This window comes from Saccopteryx leptura, chromosome 2 (assembly GCF_036850995.1).
Source record: "Saccopteryx leptura isolate mSacLep1 chromosome 2, mSacLep1_pri_phased_curated, whole genome shotgun sequence".
Classification (NCBI taxonomy): Eukaryota; Metazoa; Chordata; class Mammalia; order Chiroptera; family Emballonuridae; genus Saccopteryx; species Saccopteryx leptura.
In genome coordinates, this window is record NC_089504.1 from 320755064 (window position 1) to 320781580 (window position 26517).

General features: G+C 36.4%; 1 protein-coding gene across 7 annotated transcripts in view; it reads right to left on the reverse strand.

Annotated features, from left to right (window-relative positions):
- TANC2 (tetratricopeptide repeat, ankyrin repeat and coiled-coil containing 2) overlaps window positions 1-26517 on the reverse strand; it is a 372265-nt gene that overhangs the window by 135784 nt on the left and 209964 nt on the right. For all 7 annotated transcript variants that reach the window (XM_066363072.1, XM_066363071.1, XM_066363070.1 and 4 more), the window contains 3 exons: window positions 24358-24506; window positions 20703-20889; window positions 16909-17172 (listed from right to left, as the gene is read on the reverse strand). In XM_066363072.1, the coding sequence (XP_066219169.1) occupies window positions 16909-17172; window positions 20703-20889; window positions 24358-24506 (600 nt within the window). The remainder of the gene's footprint in view (window positions 1-16908; window positions 17173-20702; window positions 20890-24357; window positions 24507-26517) is intronic.

The following is a 26517-nucleotide window of genomic DNA, read 5'->3' on the forward strand; positions in this document are numbered from 1 at the left end:
TGCTATCATACACAAATGTTCTAGAAAATAGCTGGAGGTGGTCTTCATACAACATCAGGGTGGTTAACTCTTTCACAGGCCAGCACAAAATTTCTGGCAGACCAGTTGGTAGACTGGTGGTTGAAAAACACTGATATAAATTACTTACTATGTTTATTTTACTTTCCCTAGCTAAAATGTAAGCTCCAAGAAAGTGGCAATCTCTGTTTTATTAATGATTCTCAAGTGTTTTAAATAGTGCCTGGAATATATATAGTACATGCTCAATAAATGCTTGTTTAATGACTAAACTGTATTTAACATTGTGGTAAGGTACCAAAGAACTGTAAAACTTAGTATTGGCAACACCATTTTATTTTTTTATTATTACTATTTTTTACAAAGACAGAGAGAGAGTCAAAGAGAGGGATAGATAGGGACAGACGGACAGGAACGGAGAGAGATGAGAAGCATCAATCATCAGTTTTTCGTTGCGACACCTTAGTTGTTCATTGATTGCTTTCTCATATGTGCCTTGACCATGGGCCTTCAGCAGACGGAGTGACCCCTCGCTCGAACCAGCGACCTTGGGTCCAAGCTGGTGAGCTTTTGCTCAAACCAGACGAGCCCGTGCTCAAGCTGGCGACCTCGGGGTCTTGAACCTGGGTCCTCCGCATCCCAGTCCTACGCTCTATCCACTGCACCACCGCCTGGTTAGGCGGCAACGCCATTTTAAATTTTATTTATTTATTTATTTTTTACAGAGACAGTGAATCAGAGAGAGGGATAGACAGGGACAGACAGACAGGAACAAAGAGAGATGAGAAGCATCAATCATTAGTTTTTCATTGCGCATTGCGACACCTTAGTTGTTCACTGATTGCTTTCTCATATGTGCCTTGACCGCGGGTCTTCAGCAGACCGAGTAATCCCTTGCTGGAGCCAGTGACCTTGGGTTCAAGCTGGTGGGTTTTTGCTCAAACCAGATGAGCCCGCACTCAAGTTGGTGACCTCGGGATCTTGAACCTGGGTCCTCTGCATCCCAGTCCAACACTCTATCCACTGCGCCACCACCTGGTCAGGCGGCAACACCATTTTAAAGAGGAAAAGTCAGGCATTGAAAGAATCAAGTTTTTCTGAAGAACTTCCTTTCCCTTTCAATAAGAGACACTATTTGCATATCCTACATTGATTTTAACTCTTCCTCCCTTCCTGGAATCCTGAGAGTAACATATACCTTTAGACAAAGGGATGGGAGGTAGACACTAAAAGATTTGTGAATGTCTTTTACATGTAAAACAATATCATTATTGTGTTACCTTTTAAGTTTTAATTTGTAGGAGTTTTTTTTTATAGACCCTATAGACAAATGTTATAAGCTTGTTAATGATTGATAATTGTGTCACATTTCCCCTTCCTTTTCTACCCAACCTGTATGTGATCAAGTATATATAACTAGCCTCAAAGCTATATTCAAGACTACACGATTTGGGTTAACTATACCCCATGTAAGTCATATGCAGCTGGCTTATTAATAAGTCTCCTCCTAAAAATTCTTCTGTATCCTGCCTTGGTGTCTCTACGTAACTCGTGGAATTAGGGTACGCTACTTTACAACACTATACTTTGTGTTTGGGTGACATTTAAACAATTGAGTAACAAATTAGGTTTTGTCTTACTGGGTTATTTGAAAGCTAAGGATGAAAGAGGTGGTCATACCAACAACGCCTTGCACATCATCATACCACACAAACACCAATGACAGACCTGTACGGACACAGATATTCCCACCTTGTGGTGTTAACTTTTGCTGTAAAATTGTACTGGCAAATTTTTTGAGATAATTCTGTCAAGTTAAATTAATACTGTAATATTTAATAAATATTTTCTAGATACATTTAGAAGAGATAATTTGGTAAGTTGAAAGAAAATGAATAGGAAAAAAATATGCAATAAAAATGTTATGTAAAAAAAAATGCTTTAAAAAATAAACCCATAAAAATCTATGTTGTTAAAAAACCTTGTTTTCAGAGAAGGAAGAAGTAGAAAAAGAGAGCATATTATTTTTGAGATTTTATCTGATTGGAATAGCTGACTCACTTATAGAACATTTAACTGCCCCTTTTTTGAAGTCAAAATCATTTAATACACAAGTGGGCAGAAAAAAATTCAGCAGACAACATTTAGTCCCAAACATTCCAGAGGCAACTGTACACTGAGTTTGAAACTAGTTTGAATTGTTTATTCTTATATCAGATGCCACTAATAAAAACAGATTTTGGTGGCACAGCTGTCATTCTGGCTGATCTGAGAAGGGAGCCTGAATGACACTGCTTGCTAAAGCTTGGGCAAGAAACCACTCTGTTGTCCTTAAACCTTTAGATTCATAAAGTCACTGCTCTAACTGCTGAAAAGTCCATTTTTGATTTTTTGTAAAATCCTCATTACAGTTTCTGATTGGATTCATTCAGATACCCTATTTTGCATTTATTTGATTCTTGAGATCCTTTTCTTAGCAAAAGATGCAGCTCCAAACATTAACAAGTAGATGGTGAAGGTTTACATTTTAATTGACTTCTGTTGTTTGTATGCTTCCCTGATAGACTCTTCATTTTCACATAAAGCATGGAGAACAGCTATTGCAAGCAAACATTTCCTGCTTCCCACATCCCTCCCATTCATTGCCAATCTGATTTTAAGACATCAAGGATGACCATAGACAGCCTACTCTCTAATAATTTCTGCCATGCAACCGCAAGTCCACAAGGTTCTCTACTGTTTTCTAATACAACAGTCTTAAAAATAAATACGCAATAGTGATTTACATTTTGAAAATAATAAAATATATAGTTTTAATTTTCTTATATTTTAGAATTTTAATTTAAAAGTATATAAACATCTAAATTTATATTTGGAAAACTGAGCTACTCCAGAAAAACAAGCGCTTTAATGCTACAGACTGCCAAACTCTTCTTTAATGACTTTGTCATTTTAATTAAAAGTTCTTGTTTTTAGGAAATAGCACTTTCTTCATACATGGTAGGTAGAGCTTTTAATTGGTATATCTAACTATAAGACTTTAGTTGTTTGAGTCTTAATGTTTCTAAGAATACATAGCTACATCAAATAGGCCAATATATTTATACTTATTGAGGAGCCACTGCGCCACCTCACCTGCAAGTGTTGTAAAGTACCAAAAGCTACAGAATTAATATTAATATTTTGGGAATCTTGAAGAACATTTAATTAATTTGGGTTAAGGTGTACAGAGAAATTGTGAGAAATAGTCCCTGTACTGTGTGATTGGCATGACCAGGATGGCCCTTGGCATTGTATTGTAAATGCAAAGGGGAAGAAAACATGGATTCCCAAACATTCCACCAGGCCTGTAGGGAAAGGGGTGAATGGCTAGCCAGGTACAGGGAGAGAAAAGCCAAAATAAACCTTTTCTTATAGCAATGACTTGTAAATTTTGTTTTCTCCAAAATAATGTATGGCTTGCAAATTGAACATGGTCCTATTATGTTAAAGGACATGACTATAACCAATAGTGGTAAGGGGCTCATAATTACAATTTTGCTTCTGTACTTCCCACTTACAAAACTATAAAAACTAAGTAGAACAAAGGGCCGGCGCACTCTCCCTCAGATTTCTGTCGGAGTTGCTGCCACTTGGCCAAGCTAGACAATAAAGCTTTGGTGTGTAATTGACGGACCTTGTTCATGTCTTCAATGTTTCGGGTCCCTCCGGATTAGGATTAACACTTATAATAATCAGACTTCTGTTTAAACAGTTAATAAGGAGTACATGATTGTTTTAAAATTTTCATTACATATATTTTTCCTATTTATGTTGACTTAAAAGTTTTGAGGAAAAATTTAAAAAATATCAACATAAACATTTGCATATGCGCTCCCTGCAAGTAAAAGTATTATAAAAACCAAAGAGTTACAAAAGCCGTGTGTGCTTTCCATTCTTTTTAAAAATTAAGGGTCTTATGGAATAATACAGTTTTAGTTTTTAGAGGTCAATCCAGCAGCAGCCTCAAGGATTGTAAATAATTCCTTAATAATTTCCTGGTCCTGACTGACAACGCTGGATAAAGAGCTCAGGCAAAAAGAGGGTGCTTCTCTCCCCAAGTGGGCATCAGTCTGCAACACAGCCAGGGCCATTTAAACAATTACTCTCCTAGGCTTTTTAAAAAAGTGACATAAATGGTATTTTCACATCATTATTCAATATTACTTGGTCTCTAAAATAAATAATTACATTACTCAAACTGAGATTAAAAAAAATTTTTTTAAAGGGCAATTTAAAAGCTGGATTTGAACAAGGCTTTTTATTACTGGCATTTATCACCCCATCCTACTCCCCAGCTGTGTATATGCTTAGAGCAATTTAATTACTATAAAAATATTGAGTCTCCCCTTCCCCCCTTCAACCTCATCTTATGTTTAAAATCCTTAATTATTCCTGTTAACCAAGGAGACTTGAGTATTTGATCTTCCCCAGTTTGGGGAAATAACTTCTATGTAAACACTAGAAAATAAAGGGAAATATGTATATCTAGAGCTAAAGTGAGAAGAGGGAATCCTCTTGAGCTAAGAAAATTTATTTTAAAAGATGATTAAGATAGCTAATCATTTAAGCTACCAGAGATGGTGGTCTTATCGAATATTTATATACATTATATAGTTAGCAGAATAATTCCCTGTGAAAGTAATTTTATTTCCCTACATACAGGAAATATTTACAACCTATGTTGGGCAAATAACTTTGTAAAATTTGTGTTATTTGATTTTTCTCACTTTTATTGTTAAAAATGGCTGCTGCCAGGTGATACAGCTAACTACCTTCCTGCTTGGGAAGGGGCTTTGTTATGCTAATGTGTGCTGGAGGAGTGCGGAAAAAGTTTTAAGAAGATGGAGAAAGGGAAGAGAGAGGCCACGTGGTTGCAGAGGAGGCAGGAAGCCAAAATGGCCAGGTGCCAAAGGGGAACAGAGGTGAGGGGCTTTGTGAGTTCTGCTGAACAGGTGGGCTCTTTGATTCTAGGAAAACTTGGAAAAGATTCTCCTGGTTGTGGAATCGGAGAATGTGTGAATGGGTTTCGGTGCCCGTGTATTTGTTTTTACTGGCCGGCCAAGTGCGAGGAAAGGATAAAGAAAATGGCCCACCATTTCTTGGCTCTGTTGTTTCATTACTGTCTGTCCAAATCAAATGGGAACCTGCACGTGCCAGGCGGCTGTGATGGTGGCCACGGCTACTGGCCCTTCAACCTATAATATATACAGTTTTGAAAATAACTGAGTCATTTGGTTTATGGCTCACTTTCCTGCCTCTTTGTGAGGACACTGAAACCATAGTTTTCAGACACACAGAACAACCCACTACAAACTATTCCCTGATCTATGACTTGCCTTGTAAGCAATAGTAGGTCTGTTTTACATTCAACATTAACAAGAAATAATTACCTGATGAAATATTTTGTTCAACAGTCAGTATGTACTACTTTGATAGTATAAAATGTTATTCTCCAGGACAGATCTATGTGGTTTCTGATGGTGCACTTTGCTTTTACCCTTCCTTTCCTTTGAAGAAGTATAATCAGTACTGCCTATGAATCTGAAAATTTCTGTTAGCCAGAAAGGCCAGTGTTATAGGAATGACCATTATGACAGGTGAAAATATAATCAATAATTTATTTTTTTTTTAACATGGGGAGAAACAGGAGTGGGAAGAGGGGAAATAACATTTAAGTGTATACAGAAAATATTTTCCAATACTTGAATTAAAACAACCTCTAACAGCAAAGAAAAATCACTGTTTTATAATACTTGACATATATACTTTTTTATTATATATATAAGTCTATTATATATATTCTATATGTTTCTATTAGATATTTATATATATTTCTAATAGATCCATATATAGATTAAATATAATATAGCTCTATTAGAAGATATAGAATAATAAACATCTATTAGATATTTCTATATATTTCTAATAGATCTATCTATCTATCTATCTATCTATACTTTCCATTAAAAAGATATTGTTCCATTCTTTAAACAATGACACCAGGTGATACAGCTAACTACGTTCCTGCTTGGGGAGGGGCTTTGTAATGCTAATGTGTGCTGGAGGAGTGCGGAAAATAAAATAAAAATTTGATAAACCGATGTCATCAAAATGTTTGTGCTCCAAAATATATCAATAAGAACCAGACTGAGAAAAAATATTTTGCAAACATCTCTTGATAAAAATTTGTATCCAGAATATACGAATTATTACACAACTCAGTAAGACCAACAACCCAATAAAAAATGTGCAAAAGGTTTGAGTAGATATTTCACTAAAGAAGATATATAAATAGCTAATAAGTACATAAAGTAAGCTCAACATCATTAGGAAAATGAAAATTAAAACCACAACAAGATAGCATTTCATACCCACTAAACGAACTATAATAAGGGATAAGATGGTAGAGATAACATGGTAGAGAAGATGTGGAGAAACAGGAATATACATACTGTGGGTGGAAATGCAAAATGGTACAGCCACTTCGGAAAACATTTGGCAGTTTCTTAAAAATTTAAACATAAATTTACCTCATGATCCATCGATTCTACTCCTAGGTATCTATCCAAGAAAAATAAAAACATATGCCCAACCAAATAATTGCATGTGAATGTTCATAGCAGCACTATTCACAATAATTAAAAATTGTAAAAACTTAAATATTCACTAACTGGTGAATGGATAAAATGTGGTAATGATAGCCATACAATGGAATACTATTTGCAATAAAAAGGAACAAACTTCTGATACATGGATGAACCTCAAAAACATTATGCCAGACACAAGAGACCAAATATTGTATGACTCCATTAATATCAAATGTCCAGAAAAGGTAAATCTATAGAGATAGAAAGATTAGCAATTACCTAGAGCTGGGGGAGGGAACTGAATCAACATTAAATAGACATGATGAATTTTATTGGGATAATAAAAACTTTCTAAAACTGATTCATGGTGAAGGTTGCATAACTTGGTAAATATACTGAAAATTACTAAACTGGGTGAATTACTCAAAACAGGGAAATCTTATAACGTAAAATTTGGCTAAATACACTTGATTTTAAAAATAAAAAATTTCAGAGACTGTTGCTACTACAGAACTAAGGTGGAAATCAGAATAATTTATGGCCAGTTAGGATACCTAATAACTTCTACGATCTGTTGAAGTTATTAGATTACTTTTAATCAACACTAAAAATAGTATTTCTTCAAAGATCTAGTTATGTTGCCTAAGACTGCTATTTCTAAACCAAAGCCAAGGGAAAACCCCTCCAGAAAGACAAGAGCCTAAATATATTTTATATATATTTTAAATTGAGGTCTGATTTACATACATAAAGTATATAAATTTTATGTGTATAGCTTAATAAGTTTTTATACACATGCACTCCCTATGCAACCACCATTTAGATCAAAATATAGAAGCTCCCTTAACTGATATTCCCTTCAAAGGTAACCCCTACTTTAGTTCTATCACTATTTAAGTGTGTGTCATAGTTGTGTCTGTTTTTCTGAACTTTACATAAATATACATACTTTATAAAGTATGTATGCTCCATAATACTGTCTGTAGCAGTATTACATTCTTTTTCATTGTTAATACAATGTATTTATCCAGTTTATTGTTGATGGACAATTAGATTTTCAGCTTTTGGGAATTAGGAATAAAATCGATACAAACACCCTTATCTTTCAATTAACATAAAGACTTTTTTTTTTTACAGAGACAGAGAGAGAGTCAGAGAGAGGGATAGACAGGGACAGACAGACAGGAACGGAGAGATGAGAAGCATCAATCATTAGTTTTTCCTTGTGCATTGCGACACCTTAGTTGTTCACTGATTGCCTTCTCATATATGCCTTGACCGCGGGCCTTCAGCAGACTTAGTAACCCCTTGCTGGAGCCAGCGACCTTGGGTCCAAGGGGGTGAGTCTTGCTCAAACCAGATGAGCATGCGCTCAAGCTGGCGACCTTGGGGTCTCGAACCTGGGTCCTTCCGCATCCCAGTCCAATGCTCTATCCACTGTGCCACTGCCTGGTCAGGCAAGACTTTTATTTTAAGATTTTTTATTTATTCATTTTAGAGAGGGGAGAGAGAGAGGAAAAGAGAGAAGGGGGAGGAGCAGGAAGCATTGACTCCCATATGTGCCTTGACCAGGCAAGCCCAGGGTTTCGAACCAGTGACCTCAGCATTCCAGGTTGATGCTTAATCTACTGGGCCACCACAGGTCAGGCATAAGGACTTATTTTTGATGGGGATTCTATGTAGGAGTAAAATTGCTAGGTTTTAGGTAACATGCATATATATAGCTTTATAGCCTTTATTTAATAGATCTTGCCAAGCAGCTTTACAAAGCAGTAATACCAATTTATTAATACACTCCCATCACAATGTATGACAATTTCAATTGCATTACATCCTCAAGAACACTGGCATTGCCATTCCTTTTAATATTGTGGGTCTGGGTATAGTGGCAGCTCACTGTCAAGAATTGTGAAGGATCTGACATTTTATCCTATATCTAAACTAACAAACCTAGATACTGAAAGACATGAGACATCTATGTCAGAGATGAAAGACAGTTTACTACTCAGAGGAATAGCAGTAGCCAGAGGGTCAACATTTGTTTTTGTTTTTTTTTGGAAATATCTTTTATTTTTATTATTATTATTATTATTATTATTAAATTTAATGCAGTGACATTGATAAATTAGGGTACATATGTTGAGAGAAAACATCTCCAGATTATTTTGACATTTGATTATGCTGCATACCCCTCACCCAAAGTCAAATTGTCTTTCGTCACCTTCTATCTGGTTTTCTTTGTGCCCCTCCCCTCCCCCTACTCCCTCTCTCTCCTGCCTAGTCCCCCCTCCACTCCCCGCTACCATCACATTTTTGTCCATGTCTCTGAGTCTCATTTTTATGTCCCATATATGTATGAATTCATACAGTTCTTAGTTTTTTCTGATTTACTAATTTCACTCCATATAAGTTATCAAGGTCCATTCATGTTACTGTAAATGATCCGATGTCATCATTTCGTATGGCTGAGTAGTATTCCATAGTATAAATGTACCAAAGCTTTTTAATCCACTTGTCCTCTAACGGACACTTAGGTTGTTTCCAGATCTTCGCTAATGTGAATAATGCTGCCACAAATATGGGGGTGCATTTCTCCTTTTGGAGCAGTTCTATGGTGTTCTTGAGGTATATTCCTAAAAGTGGGATAGCTGGGTCAAAAGGCAGTTCGATTTTCAATTTTTTGAGGAATCTCCATACTGTTTTCCACAGTAGCTGCACCAGTCTGCATTACCACCAGCAGTGCAGGAGGGTTCCCTTTTCTCCACATCCTCGCCAGCACTTATTCTGTGTTGTTTTGTTGATGAGCGCCATTCTGACTGGTGTGAGGTGATATTTCATTGTGGTTTTAATTTGCATTTCTCTAATGATTAGTGATGTTGAGCATTTTTTTCATATGCCTATTGGCCATCTGTATGTCCTCTTGGGAGAAGTGTCTATTCATTTCTTTTTCCCATTTTTTGATTGGATTGGTCTTCCTGGTGTTGAGATTTACAAGTTCTTTATAAATTTTGCTTATTAACCCCTTATTAGATGTATTGTCAAATATGTTCTCCCATTGTGTAGTTTGTCTTTTTATTCTGTTCTTATTGTCTTTAGCTGTGCAAAAGCTTTTTAGTTTGATATAGTCCCATTTGTTTATCCTATCTTTTATTTTACTTCCCTGTAGAGATAAATCAGCAAATATATTGCTCCAAGAGATGTTGGAGAGCTTACTGCCTATGTTTTCTTCTAAGATGCTTATGGTTTCACGACTTCATTTAAGTTTTTTATCCATTTTGAGTTTATTTTTGTGAATGGTGTATGTTGGTGGTTTAGTTTCATTTTTTTTGCAGGTAGCTGTCCAATTTTCCCAACACCATTTGTTAAAGAGGCTGTCTTTTACTCCATTGTATTTTCTTACCTCCTTTGTCAAATATCAGTTGTCCATAGAGCTGTGGGTTTATTTCTGGGTTCTCTGTTCTGTTCCATTGATCTATATGCCTGTTCTTATGCCAGTACCAGGCTGTTTTGAGTACAATGGCCTTGTAGTATAACCTGATATCAGGAAGTGTGATACCTTCCACTTTATGCTTCTTTTTTAAGATTGCTGAGGCTATTCGTGTTCTTTTTTGGTTCCATATAAATTTTTAGAATATATGATCTATATCTTTGAAGTATGTCATTGGTATTTTAATTGGTATTGCATTGAATTTATAGGTTGCTTTGGGTAATACAGACATTTTAATGATGTTTATGCTTCCTAACCATGAGTATGGTATATGCTTCCACTTGTTTGTATCTTCCTTGATTTCTTTTATCAATGTTTTATAATTTTCCAAGTACAAGTCTTTAGTCTCCTTGGTTAAATTTACTCCTAGGTACTTCTATTTTTTTGGTTGTAATAGTGAAGGGGATGTTTCCTTAATTTCTCTTTCCGACTGTTCATTGTTGGCATATAAAAATGCCTCTGATTTCTGAGTATTAATTTTATATCCTGCCACTTTGCTGAATTCATTTATCAGGTCCAGTAGTTTTTTGACTGAGACTTTAGGGTTTTCTATATACAATATCATATCATCTGCAAATAATGATAGTTTTACTTCTTCTTTTCCAATTTGAATGCCTTTTATTTCTTCTTCTTGTCTGATTGCTGTGGCTAGGCCTTCCAGGACTATGTTGAATAAGAGTGGTGAAAGGGGGCACCCCTGTCTTGTTCCTGATCTTAGGGGGATTGTTTTAATTTTTGCCCATTGAGTATGATGTTGGCTGTGGGTTTGTCATAGATGGCTTTTATCATGTTGAGGTATGTTCCCTGTATTTCCACTTTGCTGAGAGTTTTGATCATGAACAAGTGGATTTTATCAAATGCTTTTTCTGCATCTATTGAAATTATCTATGTGGTTTTTCTCCTTCCTTTTGTTTATGTGATGAATCACATTGATTGATTTGCGAATATTGTACCAGCCTTGCCTTCCCCAAATAAATCCCACTTGATCATGGTGTATGATATTTTTCCATATATTGTTGGATCCAGTTTGCTAATATTTTGTTGAGGATTTTAGCATCTATACGCATCAGGGATATTGGCCTATAATTTTTTTTCTTTGTGTTGTCTTTGCCTGGTTTTGGAATTAGAATTATGTTCACCTCATAAAAGGAGCTTGGAAGTCTTCCTTCCTCTTGAATTTTTTGAAATAGCTTGAGAAGGATAGGAGTTAGTTCTTCTTTGAATATTTGGTAGAATTCAGTTGTGAAGCCATCAGGCCCCAGACTTTTCTTTGTTGGGAGTTTTTGATAACTGTTTCAATCTCATTTGGTGTAATCGGTCTGTTTAGGTTTTCTGATTCTTCCAGATTGATTTTTGGAAGATTGTATGTTTCAAGGAATTTGTCCATTTCATCTAGGTTGTCTAGCTTTTTGGTATACAGTTCTTCATAGTATTTTCTTACAATATTTTGTATTTCTGTTGTGTCAGTTGTTATTTCTCCACTCTCATTTCTAATTTTACTTATTTGAGTCCTCTCTCTTTTTTTCTTGGTGAGTCTAGTTAAAGGTTCATCGATCTTGTTTACTTTTTCAAAGAACCAGCTCCTAGTTTCATTGATTCTCTGTATTGTTTCTTTAGCCTCTATGTCATTTATTTCTGCTCTGATCTTTATTATTTCCTTCCTTCTACTACATTTGGGCTTTACTTGCTGTTCTTTTTCTAGTTCTTTTAGATGCAGGGTTAAGTTGTTTATTTGAGCTTTTTCTAGTTTCTTAAACTGTGCCTGTAGTGCTATGAACTTCCTTCTCAGTACTGCTTTTGCTGTGTCCCATAGATTTTGAGTTGTTGTATGCTCATTGTCATTTGTTTCTAGGAATTTTTTAATTTCTTCTTTGATCTCATTCTTAATCCATTCATTATTTAACAACCTGCTATTTAGTTTCCATGTGTTTGAGAGTTTTTGAGCTTTTCTGTTGTGGTTCATTTCTAGTTTCATGCCATTGTGATCAGAGAAAGTGCTTGATATGATTTCAATCTTCTTAAATTTGTTGAGACCACTTTTGTGCCCTAACATGTGGTCTATCCTAGAGAATGTACCATGAGCACTTGAAAAGAATGTATATTCTGCTGCTCTAGGGTGAAAGGTTCGGAAGATATCTATTAAATCCAGTTGATCTATTGTGTCCTTTAAATCTGCTGTTTCTTTGTTAATTTTCTTTCTTGAGGATTTATCTAGTGATGTTAGTGGGGTATTGAAATCCCCTACTATTATAGTATTGCTGTTGATCTCGCCCTTTATATCCATCAAAGTCTGCTTTATATATGTAGGTACTCCTATATTAGGTGCATAGACATTTATAATAGTTATATCTTCCTGTTGGATTACTCCCTTTATCATTATGTAGTGGCTTTCTTTATCTCTTACTACATTCTTTGTTTTAAAGTCCATTTTGTCTGATATAAGTATTGCTACCCCAGCTTTTTTTTCATTTCCATTTGCATGAAATGTTTTTTTTCCATCCTTTTACGTTCAGTCTATGTGCATCTTCTGTTTTAAGATGTGTCTCTTGTAGACAGCATATGTACGGGTCTTGTTTTCTTATCCATGCAGCTAACCTGTGTCTTTTGATTGGATCATTTAATCCATTTACATTTAAGGTTATTGATATGTAGTTGTTTATTGCCATTTTATTCTTTAAAGCTGTATTCCTCTTTTGCTATATTCTTTTCCCACTTTGATCTGTTTACAACAGGCCCCTTAACATTTCCTGAAGCATTGCTTTGGTTGTAATGAATTCCTTGAGTTTTTTTTTTTTTTGTCTGGGAAGCTTTTTATTTCTCCTTCAATTTTAATTGATAGCCTTGCTGGATAAAGTAGTCTTGGTTGTAGGTTCTTTTTTTTTTTTTTTTTTTTTTTCATTTTTCCGAAGCTGGAAACGGGAGGCAATCAGACAGACTCCTGCATGCGCCCGACCGGGATCCACCCAGCATGCCCACCAGGGGGCGATGCTCTGCACCTCTGGGGTGTCGCTCTGTTGCATCCAGAGCCATTCCAGCACCTGAGGCAGAGGCCACAGAGCCATCCTCAGTGCCCGGGGCCATCTTTGCTCCAATGGAGCCTTGGCTGCGGGAGGGGAAGAGAGAGACAGAGAGGAAGGAGAGGGGTGGAGAAGCAGATGGGCGCCTCTCCTGTGTGCCCTGGCCAGGAATTGAACCCGGGACTCCTGCATGCCAGGCCGACGCTTACCGCTGAGCCAACCGGCCAGGGCCGGTTGTAGGTTCTTGTTCTCCATTACTTTGAATATTTCTTGCCATTCCCTTCTGGCTTCAAGTGTTTCTGTTGAGAAGTCAGATGTCATCCTTATAGGGGCTCCTTTGTAGGTGATAGCTTTTTTTTCTCTTGCAGCTTTTAATATTTTCTCTTTATCACTTAGCTTTGGTATTTTAATTATGATATGTCTTGGTGTAGGTTTCTTTGGGTTTCTCTTTAATGGAGTTCTCCGTGCTTCTTGAACTTGTGAGAGTTTCTCCTGCATTAATTTAGGGAAGTTTTCGGCTATGATATGATTGAACAAAGTCTCTATCCCTTGTTCTTTCTCTTCTTCTTCAGGAACCCCTATGATACGGATGTTATTTCTCTTCATGTTGTCACAGAGCTCTCTAAGAGTTTCCTCAGACTTTTTGAGTCTCTTTTTCTTTTTTTCTTCTCTGCTTTCTTGCCTTCATTCCAGTTGTCCTCCAACTCGCTGATTCAATCCTCAGCTCTATCCATCCTGTTTTTAATTCCTTCCATTGTGGTCTTCATTTCTGATATTGTATTTGTCATCTCCGACTGATTCTTTTTTAATATTTCAATATCCTTTTTTATACTTGCTATTTTTTTATTTAGGTGTTCATAATGACCATCCACTGTTGTTCTAAGATCCTTAAGCATCCTTACAATCATTATTTTGAACTCTGCATCTGGAAGTTTTGTTATTTCCATATCACTCAGTTCATCTCCTGAAGGTTTTTCTTGTGGGGTTTTTTTTAAATAAAGATTTTATTTATTCATTATAGAGAGGGGAGAGAGAGAAGGGGGGAGGAGCAGAAAGCATCAACTCCCATATGTGCCTTGACCAGGCAAGCCCAGGGTTTTGAACCGGCAACCTCAGTGTTTCCAGGTTGACACTTTATCCACTGCGTCACCACAGGTCAGGCTGCTCTTGTGGTTTCATTTGGATTGCACTTATTTGTCTTCTCATTATGTCTGTGTTTTGGGTGTTTTGTTTGTAGAGCTGGTTGAGTCTATGCTTGGTGTTGTCTGCCTCCAGTTTTCCAGGGTCAACATTTGTGCCAGTTCTCTGAGCCCCAATTCCCACAGAATAATCCAAAGAGGGTTAGTGCAGGTATCACCTAGAATATTTGTGTTTTCTAGGATTTTATATAAATGGAATTATATAGCATGTACTCTTTTATTTTTAGTGTGAGAGAGACAGGAACAGTCAGGAAGGGAGAGAGATAAGAATCATCAACTTATAGCTGCAGCACTCTTAGTTATTGCTTCTCATACATGCCTTGACGGGGGTGGAGGAGGCTCTAGCTGAGCCAGTGACCCCTTGCTCAAGCCAGTGACCTTAGGCTTCAAGCCAGAGACCTTTGGGCTCAAGCCAGTGACTGTGGGGTCATATCCCACACTCAAGCTGGTGAGTCTGCAATCAACGCAGCGACTTCAGGGTTTCAAACCTCAGTCCTCAGTGTCCCAGGTCGATGCTCTATCCACTGTGCTACCATGCGGTCAGGCAGTATGTACTTTTTCTTTCTAATCTGGCTTCAAAATTTTGCTAAGCATAACTATAGTACTTTGAGATTCATATGTGTTGTTGCAGTACCAATAGTTCATTTCTTTTTGTTGCTAGGTAGTATCTGTTGCAAAAAAATACATAATATATACTATAATTTGTTTTTCCATTCATCTGTTGATGGGCATTTGAGATGTTCACAATTTTTGGCTATTACAAATAGATGTGCTATAATCATTTGTATATATCTTTATAATAACATATTCTTTCATTTGTGCAAATCCTGTTGGGTTTTTCACCTTACATGTCTTTCTCATAAGTTACAGCATCCTGGGATTCTAATCTGACATCATGGTTAAGATCAACATATTTTAAAAAGACCTAAGTGAGAGAACATCCTATCATTATGTAAAAGTAAATAATGTTAAAAAATTAATAATTAAATCTTCTGAGTTACTAATCTTCCAGATGAGCCATTCTCTACATAATCACAGATGCTGACAGTTTTCCAGAGTACAGAAGAGCGAGCAATGGTTTAGAAAAAGTATAAAGGGAAATGAGAAAAGCAAGAAACATTACACCATCACCTACATAACATAATCACACCTGGGAAATAAGAGCACTTGACTACAATAAGTGCTACTATAATAATTTATCATCTTGCATCACTGAAATAAACCTATCCAGGCATTCATAAGGCAAGTAAGAAAGACAGATGTAACTTTGATTTGGTAGTATTGACAAAGTTCAAATGATGCATTTTGAAAATGACAGAATTCCCAACTATTTTGCAAAAGCTCCTGGTCTGAATTATAAATAGTAACTTAGCTGTATAAAAAATATCCTTAATGCCTGGCCTGTGGTGGCATAGTGGATAAAATGTCAACCTGGAACACTGAGGTCTCCAGTAGGAAACCCTGGGCTTGCCTGGTCAAGGCACATATGGGACTTGATGCTTCCTGCTCCTCCCTCCTTCTCTCTCTCTTGATCTTCTCTCTAAAATAAATAAAATCTTAAAAAAAATAAAAATATATATAACCTGTTATTAAAAACTATATATCCTTAAACATCCATTCTAAATAGCTGCTTAAGAATAATGGCTCCATACTCCAGCCACTTTAATTTCTGAACCACTCTGTTATGACTGAGACTGCTAGTGGTGTTTATGAGTCATTCTTTTTTTTTTTTTTAACAGAGAGAGAGTCAGAGAGAGAGGGATAGATAGACAGGAATGGAGAGAGATGAGAAGCATCAATCATCAGTTTTTCATTGTGACACCTTAGTTGTTTATTGATTGCTTTCTCATATGTGCCTTAACCGTGGGGCTCAGCAGACTGAGTAACCCCTTGCTCAAGCCAGCGAGCTTGGGTCCAAGCTGGTGAGCTCTGCTCAAACCAGATGGGCCCACGCTGAAGCTGGCGACCTTGGGGTCTCAAACCTGGGTCCTCCACATCCCAGTCTGATGCTCTATCCACTGCATCACCGCCAGGTCCGGCTATGAGTCATTCTTTAGCAATGTAGGCTCCTGGTGATTCTTCTATGATAAGACAGCCAGGATATTGTGAAGATAGTGAGCTCTTAGAATGGGGAAGTTAAGCTCCTGCCTGCCTGTCCTCAAACTATAAAGGATGATTTCTGATGATAAAAATTCTACTGAAATATACTTCAATTAAATATATATATTTTAAAACTTTAAAACCTCAAAATGAAATCTTTTCAAAAACTTGTGATGTGAGAAAAGAAGATTTTTAGAAGTTCAACAATATACTTTATAGGTTCTGTTTTTGACTTTATGTGTTTTTATGTATTTTGGGAGAACAAAACAATCACTTGAGGAACATAAGCCTTCCCCTACGTTTGAAAAGATATACACATGTATATCACCCAAACATAAAAGAGCACCTCAGTCAAAGAAGATGAATGGAAAATTTAAATACCATTAGAGCAGAATTTACTTTCATTTCAATATATACACCAGTAAAATGGTCATTGTTTTAAAAATAAAAAACCTTACCTGCTACTGAATTTGGTCGTGGCATAAGATACAGAGGAATAGACTGTACTGATTGTGATAAAACTGTTTCCAAATTCCTCTCTGGGATCTTATTCAGACTATAGGTGGAAGCTGTCATGTTTTCATCCACTCGGTATAAACAGGAATCCATGCTGGATTTTTGAGACTGCCACGGTTTTAGGTTTCCTCCAGATCCTAATTCTTTACAGCTTTCCCCAACGTATTTTGTGCGTTCTATATTTTCAGAATAGCTTGTTAACGTAGCTAGAAAAAAAATAAAACAAATTAAAAACAGGAGATTAATCTGTTTACTATTATAATATTAGTATTATTTTTAAAGTTACTGATGATCTTCGTCATTTCCAACGTGAAATTTAAATAACTGAAACCAAAATATTCGTATCTCTCACATATTGTCTCGCATCTCTTATTTTAAATAGGCCCTGGCTGGTTTGCTCAGTGGTAGAGCGTCGGCCTGGCGTGCGGAAGTCCCGGGTTCGATTCCCGGCCAGGGCACACAGGAGAGGTGCCCATCTGCTTCTCCACCCCTCCCCCTCTCCTTCCTCTCTGTCTCTCTCTTCCCCTCCCACAGCCGAGGCTCCATTGGAGCAAAAGATGGCCTGGGCGCTGGGGATGGCTCCTTGGCCTCTGCCCCAGGAGCTAGAGTGGCTCTGGTCGCGACAGAGCGACGCCCCGGATGGGCAGAGCATCGCCCCCTGGTGGGCATGCCGGGTGGATCCCGGTCGGGCACATGCGGGAGTCTGTCTGACTGCCTCCTTATTTCCAGCTTCAGAAAAATACAAAAAAAAAAAAAATCTGTTAAATAAATCAAGCCAATTCATATATCAATGCTAAAGGACTGAGACAGCCTATCAATGCTAAAAATTTTAGACTTTCATCAGAATTTCATATAATTGTCATGAATTACTGGACAACTAAGGTCTCAAAAAGATCTTTATATTTATACTCTTCTTATTCTATATTTTACTTCATTTAAATTTATTTTCTGGGCCTTGATATGTAACAGAGAATTAGAAAAAAGAAACAGTTCCTAAGGAGAATCTCATAGAGGAGAAAGAATCTGTCCAAATAAGGCAGTAATACAGGGCCTTCTTGTTTGCATACTTAATGGTAGCTCTAATCCTACCTAGTCCCTTAAGCAGTGGTCGGCAAACTCATCAGTCAACAGAGCCAAATATCAACATTACAATGATTGAAATTTATTTTGAGAGCCAAATTTTTTAAACTTAAACTATATAGGTAGGTATAATATTCCTTATCGAAGTAGCACCTGCACGTGGTATTTTGTGGAAGAGCCACATTCAAGGGGCCAAAGAGCAGCATGTGGCTCATGAGCCACAGTTTGCCAACCACTGCCTTAATGAAATCAAAAATTGAAAAGGCTTCTAGAACTTGACTGAGTCTTACCACTAATTATAAACAGGAAAATTTCCATCAACTCTATTGTAGAAATGGAAGGACTCAATACATTAAAATCTAGATTATAAAAATCTTAGCAATAATTATAGAACAAAAATAAAGTGTCATCCTAGGAGAGTTTTTTGTTGTTGTTGTTGCTGTTTTTAAATGTTTATTTATTGATTTTACCAAGAGAGGAAGGGAGAGAGAGAGACAGTAACAGCAATCTATTCCTGTATATGCCTTCACTGGGGAACAAAACAGTAATCTCTGCACTTTGGGAAGATGCTCTAACCAACCGAGCTATCCGGCCAGGGCCAGGAGAATTTTTATATGTTAGTTCATATTTTCTTCCTACATTTTAAATATACCTATTGTTAAAAGAAGAGAGCTAAGTTTATGAGGTAATTTCCATGATTCTTTTTAGTGAGGTTTTGTCTTTGGAAATTTAAATGGAGTTCCAGGCTTTGAAATAACAGGGAAGAGGATGGATTACAAAGGAAGACACTCCTGTTGCCTTCCAGTTTAACAGTTTACATGGTCATATGCCTTCCTTGCATCTGAGAATTACATGCTGCCAACTGGTCTCTGTATCCTCACTGATATTAGGGAGCCCAGTTGCATGGCAACACCTTCCTGTCCACTCCATCAATGTGGGCAGTCGCCATTAGGCTTCTCAAAATGCCAGTGGTCCCCACCTCCACCCACTTAGTCAAGAGTTCCTTTTTAAATGTCCCTATTATTCCTTTTATATATTGCTGGATTCAATATGTTAGAATTCTGTTAAGGACTTTTAGGTCTATGTTCATTGCAAACATTGATTTAGTTTACTTAGCATGTAATGTCTTTGTCTAGTTTGGTCTCAGGGTAATGTTGGCCTCATAAAGTTTTCTGTTCATTTTAACTTCCTAGAGCAGTTTGTGTAGAAATGATATTATTCCTTCAGCTTTGAGAAGGTAGCAATGGATTTCATTATTTTCAATACTTCAAATAATTTATAAATAATAACATGCTTATTGGTGACTAGTAACTGAAACATCAAGCTCCAGCCCTGGTCAGGTAGCTGAGTTAGTTAGAGCATCATCCTGATATGCCAAGGTTTTGGGCTTGATCCCCAGTCAGGGCACAAACAAGAATCAACCAATAAATGCATGAATAAGTGGAATAACAAATCAGTGTCTCTCTCTTTCCCTCCCTTAAATAAAAACAAAACAAAACAATATAAAATAAAACATCAAGATTCTGTAAGTTTAGTTGGAATAGTATCAAGGATGACAGTACTAGTTTACAAATTTTGAACAGAAGCTTTCACAGAGATATACTATTTGTTTGACAAATTAAAAATTAGAACTACAGTATTAAAAAATGAATACAATGATGTTAAAAATATTTTTCAAAAATACAAGATCTATCAAACAAAATTATGAAAGTCCTGATTGATGGTGGAAAGTTGTCAGCAATTAAGTTAATTTGTGGCACAAAGACAGAATAATTCAGTGGCCCATGGACCCTATTAAATTATTCAAATACTAAATTTTATAATAAGAAGGGGGTTGGGAAAAGGGTGTAAAAAAGGACAAATATAAGGTGACAGAAAATGATTTGACTTTGGGTGATGGGTATATACAACATAATCAACAGTTCAAATGCTATAGAAATGTTTACTTGAAACCTATGTACTCTTATTGATCAATGTCACCCTGTTAAAGTTAATTTTCTAAATAAAATTAAAAAATTAAAAAATGTTTTATAGTAAGGAAAGGCATTTTATGGTCATGGTAGATAAAAGCAAAGACAAGAAAGACATCTAGTTTTCCTAATGTAAGAAGAACACTGATTTCATTTTGCACCCCTACTGTGCTATATATTTGCATAAACCAAACCTGTTATTACATAGTTCGCTTGTTTTTCAAAAATGAAGCCCAGAATAGTCCTTGCTCCTTCTCATTAGAAAAGGATTCTTCATTTCCCCAAACTTACCTCACCTTCATTTGTATGACTCCCCTGAACATGTATACAACGAGCAGTAAGTATAAGAACTGAGAACCTCTGTAAACCCCACTAGTGTAGTGAGGAAGGAGCTTTTTTGGAACCACTTCTTTTGGTAGATACATGTAAATTTACAGGAAGAAGTAGAAAAAAACTTTTTCTATCCACCCCTTCATTTATAGGTAATACCTTTAAAAAAGTGGTTAAGCAGGGAGAAATAAAAATAGCTATCTTTATTTTCTCTCTCCAGCATCATTAAAAAGAAACATATTTTAGAGATATATCTCAACAACTGAAAAGCAGATTTTTTGAAAACTGTAAGCTTGTATAATTTTTTTAAAAAGAAAAACAAAGACATAAAATGATTAACATATAAACCAACTCACCAATAATGCCACTATCTCTGCTTTCTAGGGTGGAGGTTGGACTAGTGACAGCCCCGTAGCTGCAATCCTTGGCTGTTGCATTTGTACTGACTGGTGGGAGGGTAGAGCAGGGGCTACTGGCTGGTGGGGAGGCAGTGCTGCTAGTCAAGGTGGAACAGGGACTTATCTGCTGGGTAATTGCTGAGGTCTGAAAAATTAGAATAAAAAATAAATAAGATAAACATCAATTTTTAAAGTAAATCATATCTTATGGTAAAATATAATATTGGATGGGAATAAAAAAAGAAAATCTATATGCAGCTTTTACATTTATTAGGTTCTATTTGTTTTTGCTTTATACGATAAAAGATTCTGTGTTCCACACTTAAGGTAAAACAAAACGAGCGAAGACTGGCCAGTTTTTCTGCCTAAGAAATTTTCAGTAACAAGTTTTTTTTTTTTTAGTATTTTCTGCTTTACTCAATCCCTCCCCCAACCCCCACTAACAGCTGTCAGCTTGCTTTCCATGTATGAGTTTGTCTCTATTTTGCTTGTAAGTTCATTTTGTACATTAGATTACACATATGACTGAAATCATATATTTGTCTTTCTCTGCTAGCTTATTTCACTTAGCATAATGCTCTCCATGTCTATTCATGCTGTCACAAAAGATAAGATTTCCTTTTTTCTGGCTGAGTTGTATTCCACCGTGTAAATGTACCACAGCTTTTGTATCCACTCATCTATTAATGAACACTTGGGATATTGTAAATAACGCTGCAAAGAACATAGGTGTACATATATTGTTTCAACTTAGTATTTTGGGTTTCTTCAGATAAATTTCCAGAAATGGAATCATGTAATATTTTCTTACAATCCTTTGTCTTTCTTTGATGTCAGTTGTTACTTTTCCTCTTTTATCTCTGATTGAATTTATTTGGGTCCTCTCTCTTTTTTTCTTGATGATTCTGGTTAAAGGCTTGTCAATTTTGTTTATCTTTTCAAATAACCAGCTTTTGGTTTCACTGATCTTTTGTCTTTTTTTTTTTAAGAGTCCATTTCATTTATTTCTGCTCTGATCTTTATTATTTCTTTCCTTCTGTTCACAATGGGCTTTGTTTCTTGTTTTTTTTTTCAAGTTCCTTTAGGTGTAAAGTTAGATTGTTTAATCTGAGGTTTTTCTTGTTTCTTAAGATAGGCCTATAATGTTATGAATTCCCTCTTAGGACTGCTTTTGCTGTTTCCCATAGATTTTTGAGTTGTTGTGTTCTCATTTTCATTTGTTTCCAGGTATCTTTTGATTTTTCCTTGATCTCATTATTAAACCATTCATTGGCAGTAATACATTATTTAGCCTCATGTCTTGGTGATTTCAGTTTCTTCTTGTGATTGAGTTCTAGTTTCACTCCATTATGGTCACAGAAGAATGCTTGATATGGTTTCATTCTTCTTAAATTTATTGTCCTAACGTGGTCTCTCTTAGAAAATGTTCCGTGTGCTTGAAAAGAATGTATATTCTGCTGCTTTGGGGTGAAATGCTCTGAAAATATCAATTAAATCAATTTAATCTAGTGTGTCATTTAAGGCCACTGTTTGTTGATTTTCTGTCTGGAAGGTCTATCCATTGCTATCAGTGGGGTGTTAAAATCTCCTCCTACGACTGTTTTACTATCAGTCTTTCCCTTTATGTACATCAAGATTTGTTGTATATATTTAAGTGCTCCTATGTTGGGTGCATAAATGTTTACAGAGTGATATCCTCTTGTCAGATTGCTACCTTTACCGTTATGCAGTATCCTTCTTTGTCTCTTGCAAAAGCTATAGCCTTTGTTTTAAAGTCTATTTTGTCAGATAAAGTATTGCTACCCAGCTTTTTTTCCTTTCCATGTGCATGAAATATAAGCAATTTATTTTCATGAGTACTTTGTTTGGCTCAGAAGAAAGTCACCAAATGAACATGACCTCCTAGTTTTTAGTAATCTTCCTAAGACTAGAATTTCTGATGATCAACAGAGCTTCTTTCTTCTGGTTCCATGATAGTTTTATGGTATACTATACTCCAAGAAGGCTATCATTTAGCTTTATTACTAATACTTTACATTTGTTTAATGCTTTACAGTTAAAAAAAAGTTATTTCATTTAATCCTTTATCAACTAAGTATGAGACCTATTATTATTTATCTCAGTTAAGAAATGTGAGCCCTGGCCGGTTGGCTCAGCGGTAGAGCGTCGGCCTGGCGTGCGGGGGACCCGGGTTCGATTCCCGGCCAGGGCACATAGGAGAAGCGCCCATTTGCTTCTCCACCCCTCCCTTCCTCTCTGTCTCTCTCTTCCCCTCCCGCAGCCAAGGCTCCATTGGAGCAAAGATGGCCCAGGCGCTGGGGATGGCTCCTTGGCCTCTGCCCCAGGCGCTAGAATGGCTCTGGTCGTGGCAGAGCGACGCCCCGGAGGGGCAGAGCATCGCCCCCTGGTGGGCAGAGAGTCCGCCCCTGGTAGGCGTGCCGGGTGGATCCCGGTCGGGCGCATGCGGGAGTCTGTCTGACTGTCTCTCCCCATTTCCAGCTTCAGAAAAATACAAAAAAAAAAAAAAAGGTGAAAAAGTATGAATGTTATGAAGTAATTTCCCTCAAATCATACAGTTCCCACATATATTTATATACTTATTGCATATTATTTTATACCTTCTATTTATATCACATTTTACAGCTCACAAAGGTATTTTCATATTCATGATTTAACTTGATTCTCTCAATCTTGTCAGGTGTTGTTATTTCATATTACACTGGAATAGTGTAATATCGCTATTAAGAACATGGGTTACAAAAGCAGACTGCCTGGATTTAAATATTATTAAACTACTTTCTGGCAGTGTATTTCCATTTTTTTTCAAATTTTATAATTTTTATTTATGCATTTCCATTTTTAAAAAAGCTCTATTTTCATTTTTATTTTCTTAATTAAGTGAGAGCAGGGGAGACAGAGAGACAGATTCCCACATGTGCCCTGACCAGGATCCAACTGGCAAGCCCCCTATGGGGCAAGGCTCTGCCCATTGAGGGTGTCACTCTGTTACTCAGAAACTGAGCTATTTTTAATGCCTGAGGTAGACCATAGAGCCATCCTCAGCATGCAGGGTGAGCCAATTGAGCCATGGTTGTGTGTGGGGGGAGAGTGGTGAAGCAGATGGTCACTTTTCCTGTGTGCCTTGACCAGGAATTGAACCTGGGACATTCACAAGCGGGGCTGATGCTCTACCACTGAGCAAACTGGCCAGGGCTCCATTTTTTTTATATCTAAAAGTTAGAATATAAATGAACCCTACCACATTGGGTTGTGAGGAAGCTTAAACATATATATGTCAATTTTGCTTTTTGGCTTATTTGCTCATTATTTTTTCTCATTCATTCAATAAATGAATCAAAACTTTAACGTGGCTTCTTAAAGTTAAGAATGAAACTAAAAGATGTTTCATAAACTGAACAAAATCAGTGACTGTAGAAAATTAAGTGGTATTTCCTGGCCTCAAAAGGCATTCAGCAATTGGGATTATTCTTCTCTACACCCCCCCCCCACACACACACACACACTCTCTCTCTTACCTTGTAACATTTTTCCTTTCCTGAAATAATAGGTTGATTCATCCCATGTTTCACAGAATTGGTGACAAGTAGTTTACCTGATTTTCATCCTGCACTTCCATGTTGTATTGGTCACCTGGCTGAACTTCCGTGACTTTCTCTCCAAGGAGGAAACCCAGACGTGTCATGAGTGTGTTTGCTGCCTCATCTACAGATGGAGGGGGACCAAGTTCCTGTTCAGCATCACCTAAAACAGGAAGACATTAAAACATGAATCTTTCAAAATAAAAGCCAATTTCTGCAATTATTATCACATTTAGTTTGGTCATTTCCTTTGTTTTTATATTCTAAATCCAAAATAACAGGGTCTTTACCTAGAACCTTATTTTCCCACATTTACATATTATAACTGATATACAGTCTACTCAGATTATCCTCTATTTACTTACTTGAAATGAGTTGGAGAAAATGTTTTCCTAACTTACTGAACAGAAAAAGTTTGGCAGTTATCTTTCTAATACTGTCCTCACCTTTGGGTCTAGTTCCTGGCCACAATTACCACCTTTATTCAGATTCTTTTTCCCCCCTTACAGTTTTGGGTAAATATTCTTTCTTATTTTGAAATTAGTTCAAACTTACAAAAAGTTTCAAAAATAATACAAAGAATATTTTTTTCCTTAACGATTTGAAAAGTACTGACATGATGTCCCATCATCCCTAATAGTATGTATTTCCTATAAACAAGGACATTTTCTTACATAGCCACAGTAGCACAGAAATCAGGAAACTCACATTTTACATTATTATGACCTCATTCACAGACCCATTTAAATTTTCACATTTGTCCCAGTAATGCCCTTTCTAGCAAAAGGATCCAACAATTCAGGATTATACAATGCATTTAGTTCCCAGTTCTCTTTTATTTCTTTTGATCTGGAACAGTTTTTCAGTTTTTTCTTAACTTTCATGACATTGACACTTTTGAAGATTCTAGGTCAGTTGTTTTGCACAATGCTCCTCAATTAGAATTTATCTCATGTTACCTCTTGATTTGATTTAGGTCATGCATTTTTGGCAGAAATATCACAAAAGTATTGCTCTGTTAACTTTGATCACTTAGTTATGCTAGTATTTGCCAGAGTTTGGTACTCTAAAATTACACACAGTCAGTAGGAAAACAAGTGTCCAACCTGTTATTTCTGAGGATTCTTAGAATGACTTTTAATTTCTGACTTACAATGATGCATTTTTAGTCTTTGGGATTATTCTTCTTGAATATGGGCCTGTTTCTACACCATTGTATTCTGCTATAATCTTTTCAGTGTTCAACCTTAGTCCTATGGTGAAGGATAGACAGGACTTTATGAGGGTTGTATTGCATGTGTCAAAGATGGGGGATCATATTAAGGCACAAAAGTTAAATAAAACTAAAACTATGATACATCTCAGGTTTTTCACAGATTATCTTTTGTTAATTACAATAAAAGCACATATCTGTATTAACTTTATGCCAGGTACTGTTTCTAAATATTTTATATGTGTTAACTCATTTAATTATCACAACCACCCTAGAGGCAGGCACTCTTATCCCCAGTTCATAAATATGGAAAGTGAAGCACAGAAGAGGTAAGTAACCTTCCCAAATTCATATGGCTAGTAAGTGGCTAAACCAGGCCATCTGGATCTAGAACTCAAGCTCTTAACCCCTAAGTTATACTATCATTCTTGACTCTAGTTTTTCACCAAGATGCTGGGGATCACTCTCTATTTTCTCCCTATCCATGGTATTTGCTCAAACTCTTAAAAGTTCTCTTAAATCCTCATACCAATATTTTACCTATTTTTTCGATTCATCCATGACCGTCCAAGCAATGTGAAGAGGGTGTCATCATAAGCAAACAAGCCCGATTAAGGAACACCCCCTCCCTAAACAAAGGTAGTACTTTCTTTGAGTGGAATTCTGCTGTGACTTCTTTAATAATGATAAATTAGGAATATAATAAACTAAACAAGATGGCTCGTAGGGTATTAAAAAAATCACTGTGATATATTACACAAAATAAGTCATATAGCATCCATACATTATACTTAATAAAATTATTTAAATGTACAGTTCTTTGTTTTATTTTGGCTATTTGTGAGAAGTGTGTTTATATATTAGGCTTTGCTCCCAAGAACACTGAATGAGAAATACAGCATCATAAAAACTAAAGGATTCTAAAATTTACATGGAAATGAAAGATCCAGGAATACTAAAG